At 24.6% G+C, this 4,685-nt stretch overlaps 2 protein-coding genes across 2 annotated transcripts; one reads left to right on the forward strand and one right to left on the reverse strand.

The window, feature by feature from the left end:
* Positions 1 to 68: 68 nt before the first annotated feature.
* On the reverse strand, positions 69 to 1,664 carry ENU1_150600 (major facilitator superfamily transporter, putative; the record flags this gene model as incomplete). The annotated part of the gene is made up of 1 exon (XM_008860595.1): positions 69 to 1,664. One exon carries the CDS (start codon positions 1,662 to 1,664, stop codon positions 69 to 71), a length of 1,596 nt encoding a protein of 531 aa, XP_008858817.1.
* Positions 1,665 to 2,339: 675 nt separating this feature from the next.
* Positions 2,340 to 3,879, forward strand: ENU1_150610 (GTPase-activator protein for Ras family GTPase; the record flags this gene model as incomplete). The annotated part of the gene is made up of 2 exons (XM_008860596.1): positions 2,340 to 2,803; positions 2,853 to 3,879. The coding sequence occupies 2 exons, from the start codon at positions 2,340 to 2,342 to the stop codon at positions 3,877 to 3,879; spliced, it is 1,491 nt and encodes a 496-aa protein (XP_008858818.1).
* Positions 3,880 to 4,685: the final 806 nt, after the last annotated feature.

Genomic DNA, 4,685 nt, shown 5'->3' on the forward strand with positions numbered 1-4,685 from the left:
ACTTTAAGTGATTTATTATTTAATACAAAATAAAGAAGTTTAAAAGAATAAATAACAAGAAGTAAAAGTTAATTTGGTTCCATTTCAATCTGTTGAGTATTTAAAGAATTAACATTAGTTAAATCATCTCCTTTTTGTCTTGATTCAGAAACAGTTGATGGTTGAGGTGTTGAAACATTCTTTGATTGGTCTGGAGTATATTCATGATAACCTGCAGTGGGATCAGCTCGTTTTGCTTGTCTTTTGTTATTGATAAAATAACCAATATGATAAACAAATTCTTGGAGAATGATACAAACAATCACAAAGCCTACTGCAATATAGATTTGAACATAATTATCATTGAACCCTGTACATAATAATCCACTTATTAAAGGTAATAATGCATTTCCTAAACCACCAACACATTCACTAATTCCAACAAACATTGATTTACTTGATTCACTTGCTCGCATTGAATAATATGTTGATGTTTGATATGCAAATCCACCAGCTAAACCACCCATAAAAGCTAAGAACCAATTAACATATGGTTGAGCAGAAAGACCAAGTGTAATCAAAAACATTAAATAAAAGAATTGGAATAATAAGAATAAACTCCTTAAATAAACCCAGAATGTAGAGAAAGACATTACTGACATAACAAGTGTTTGAGCTATAAAATAGCAGAAAAAGAGAATACCAATATACATTTCAACAGGGTTTTGTCCAAATGGAATAGTAATATCTTTGTCTTTAGCTAAAGTTACATATGAATTAGAAAGAATTGCAGAAGTACCATAAACACCAAGTTGCATAATATAACCAAGATAAATATAAGTTTTATTCTTTAAATCAAGAGAATTCCATTTAATTCTTAACTTCTTAAAATCACTTATTTCTTCTTGAGGTTGTTGTGTGTTTTTATGTTGTTCTTTTATTTCTTCAATAGACTTTCCTGCATTAATTTGATTTAACATTTCAGTAGGAATTTCTACATCATCAGTTTCATGTTCATTGTGTGGAACCATTGTAACCTCAACATGAACATCTTTAGGTTCTTTTTCTTCTTTTTTGTTTTTATTTTTTAATGCATTTAACTTATCACGAATTCTTTTTGGATAACGGTATGGATAAAGTATCATATTAACTACTACAATACCAATACAAATATACAAGGCATTAGTCCCTAATGCCCCTTTTAACATTCCACCAAATAAAAATCCTAGGGCTTTACCAATTGACCATGAAACCTGATATAGTGAAGTATTTCTATTCTCACAACCTATTGGAGCTTCAAATCCTACTGTTCCTGTAGTTACTGGCCAATAAAAAGCTGTACAAAAAGGCCAAATTGCTACAGAAATATAAAGAACAAAAAACTTCTCTGGGAAAATTAAAATGAGAGCAACTGCAACAACAAAGAAACACATTGCTATCCTAATAACTATAAAAGGATTAAATTTGTCTCCTATTTTACCACAAAAAGGAGATAAAATTGAATAAATAACAAAAGCAACTACTTGTAATAAAGAAAGGTCTAACGTTGAACCACCCATATCAACACATTTTAATGGGACAACAAGCCAATAAAAGTATGAAGCAAAATTAAATAAGAAACCAGTGACGCAAGACCTTGGAAAATTAGAAAATATTAATGAGACATATTTTATTACAACGTTCATTGAAACAAAACGTCCTTTCTTTTTATTAGATTAGTTGCTAATAGCGATAACAAGTCGAGTTAAAAAAGAGAAAATTGAACAGTGTAGATAGATCTTCTCTTTTCTTTCAATGAAACTCTCTCCTTAGAAGGGGATAGAATTGAAAAATTCTTTGAATAAACTAGAAGAATTAATATTTCCTTATCTTTTCATTTGTTCATTCAGATAAAAATGACGTGGTTACATTATTTATTTTATGCCGAGTTTGTAAAAGCAAGTAAATGAAAATAAAATTGAAACAACTAGAAAAAGAAGTGTTTCAAATTCTTTTTGCTTCTACATGTTCTACACTCCTTTAATTCGTGTTTTAAATTCCTAATAAATATAGAACTGGAATTTTAAAGAAAAATTAATTTAACTATCTGAATAAAAACAAATATTAAATAACAAAATGATAATTAAAGGAACAAAATTGAAGGCGAAATGAAAAACGATAATAAATATACAAAAACGAGAAATAAATATTTGAAAAAATAAAACAAAGTTACATTAATAGTTATTAAAAAAAAGCCAACACAACAAAATCTATTTTAGAAGAGGACAATTTGAGTAGTAGATTAGTTCAATATATATAGCTTACAAAAAAAAAAACAAAAATATCATAAAATAAACTTATTTTTAAGTGAACCCTTCCTAATGAACCAAGATATACAACTTAAAATTCCTACATTTGAGGAAGTGTTCTTATCATTAGAACCAGATATATTATCAGGAGTACTTAAACATTTTTGTAGTAGAGATTTAAGTGAAGAAGAAATTGATGGAAATATGAAAGCAATTTTTTATTTCTTTGTTGTTAATGGTAAAGTATTAGAATTAATGGAATGGGTGTCAATTAAAGAAATTGCAGAAATTCATAATCCAAATTTAATGTTTCAAAGAAATTCTATTTACAATAAAATAATTCGACTTTATATGGACTATGATGTAAAAGATGTTTTTCAAGATAGTATTGAGAAATTATTAGACCAAGTAACAAAGAAAAATATTCAATTAAATCTTTTAGATTCCTCAGTTAAATATTCTCAAAGTGATTTAAAGAAAGTCCAAGAAATTTTAGAATCTTTTTTTACAAAGATATTTGATTTAAAATTACCTGAGTTTGTTTATTTTATTAATTATTTTAATAAATTTATTAATACTTTATAGTTCTTTTAAATATTTTATGACAACTATTGGTTCTCACATTACTGAAATTTATCCAACAGCTACTGTTAATGTACTTATAAACATTATTTTTAATAGATATATTGGTTCTACTATTGCTACTTCAAAACCAAATAAAAATAGTGATAGAATTATTCCAACATTAAAATCGATTTCATTAATTATGAAATGGATGTTATCTAATGATTTAAAAGAAGATAGTTCATGGCAAGTATCAATGAAAAATTTTGCTGAAATAATTAAAACAAATGTAGTTAGTTGGATTACAAATAATGTTATTCAAACATTTACTGATAAAAAACCTAAAGTAAAATGGGAAGTTACTGTTAAAATGACTAAAGATATTAAAAATATGGTTTTTAAAGATTCAGAACAAATATGTGCATTGTTACCAGAAACAACTTCACGGTTATTAAGAATTTTAAAAGATGAATATATAAGTTCTACAACATCAATTATGGATTTATTTATGAAATTACAACGAACAATTATTGAACAACAAACTGATATATTTTCATTATACTCAGAAATTGCTGTATTAAATCAATATAATAAAGAACTTACTGAAAGAGTTCGATACTTTGAATTACGTAAAAGAACTGATAATGATGATTATATTTTATTTGATAAAGAGATGATAGAATCAACAACTCCAATGCTTAGACTAAATGAAGTACAAAAACAGCCAGAAAATATTACATCAATTAATACAGCAAATAAACAAAAACTTGATGCTTATTTTGCAAAAAAACGTGAACAAGAAAAAAATCAATTAAAATTAGATTTTAAGAATTCAGTTATGGAAACAAAATATATCTCTATTAATAGCCCTTCTTTAACTCAAAGAAAAGGAACTAAACAAATACAATATATCTCTACTCCTTTCACTAGTCCAAGTTTACCTCTCCCTGACTCTAAAACAACAACTCCAAATCAACAAAGTTTGACAAGTAGTAAAATAAGTGAAGATGAATTAGGTGTGTCATTGTTTTATGATCCTTCAAAATGACTTTTATTATTGTATCAAATTACTAAATTTTAATTCATTTTTTTTCACATCAAAAGAGTTTAACTAATTATTTTTGTAAACATTTTTCTCCTCTTTGTGTTAGTATTTCGTTATTTAATGTATTTTAATTTTTTTTTGTAATTTTAAAATATCATTTTCTATTTAACACCATAGAATATTCTACAAATATTTTTATTTAAATACTTCAAAAAATATATTTTATAAATTTAATAAAGAATATAATTCCAATGGATAAATGTTGATACAATAACATTAATCAATTTAATAACATAATACCAATAAAAATATATCTATGAATTTAATTAATGGCACTCAAATAATAACACACAACACATTACTATAATAATAATACAGTGTATAAAATAATCTTAACATATGGGGTATTATTGGAATTATAATAAATGTATTATATACTATAACTTCATTATAAATATATAATTCAATATAAAAATAATATGAACATTAACAAAATAGGCAGAAATAATGAATATATCGAATTTAATATGCTAATAGTTGATTTATTGAATGTTTAAAACTTAAATTAAATAAAAAATAAAGAATAATAAATGGAAGTATATTAAATGAATTATGAAATAAATTATTCAATTTTTAGTTTATTTCAATTTATTAGTTTTTGTACATTTTCATTATACATTTTCATTATACATTTCATATTTAGTAAACTTACTGTTATCAACTCTTACAAATCTTTTTGTGTTTTAAATCAATCTTTATATTTGTATTGTTTAATTCTCATATTTGTTATTATGTATTATGGATATTTA

The sequence above is a fragment of the Entamoeba nuttalli genome, assembly GCF_000257125.1.
Source record: "Entamoeba nuttalli P19 unplaced genomic scaffold asmbl_6255, whole genome shotgun sequence".
NCBI lineage: Eukaryota > Evosea > Mastigamoebida > Endamoebidae > Entamoeba > Entamoeba nuttalli.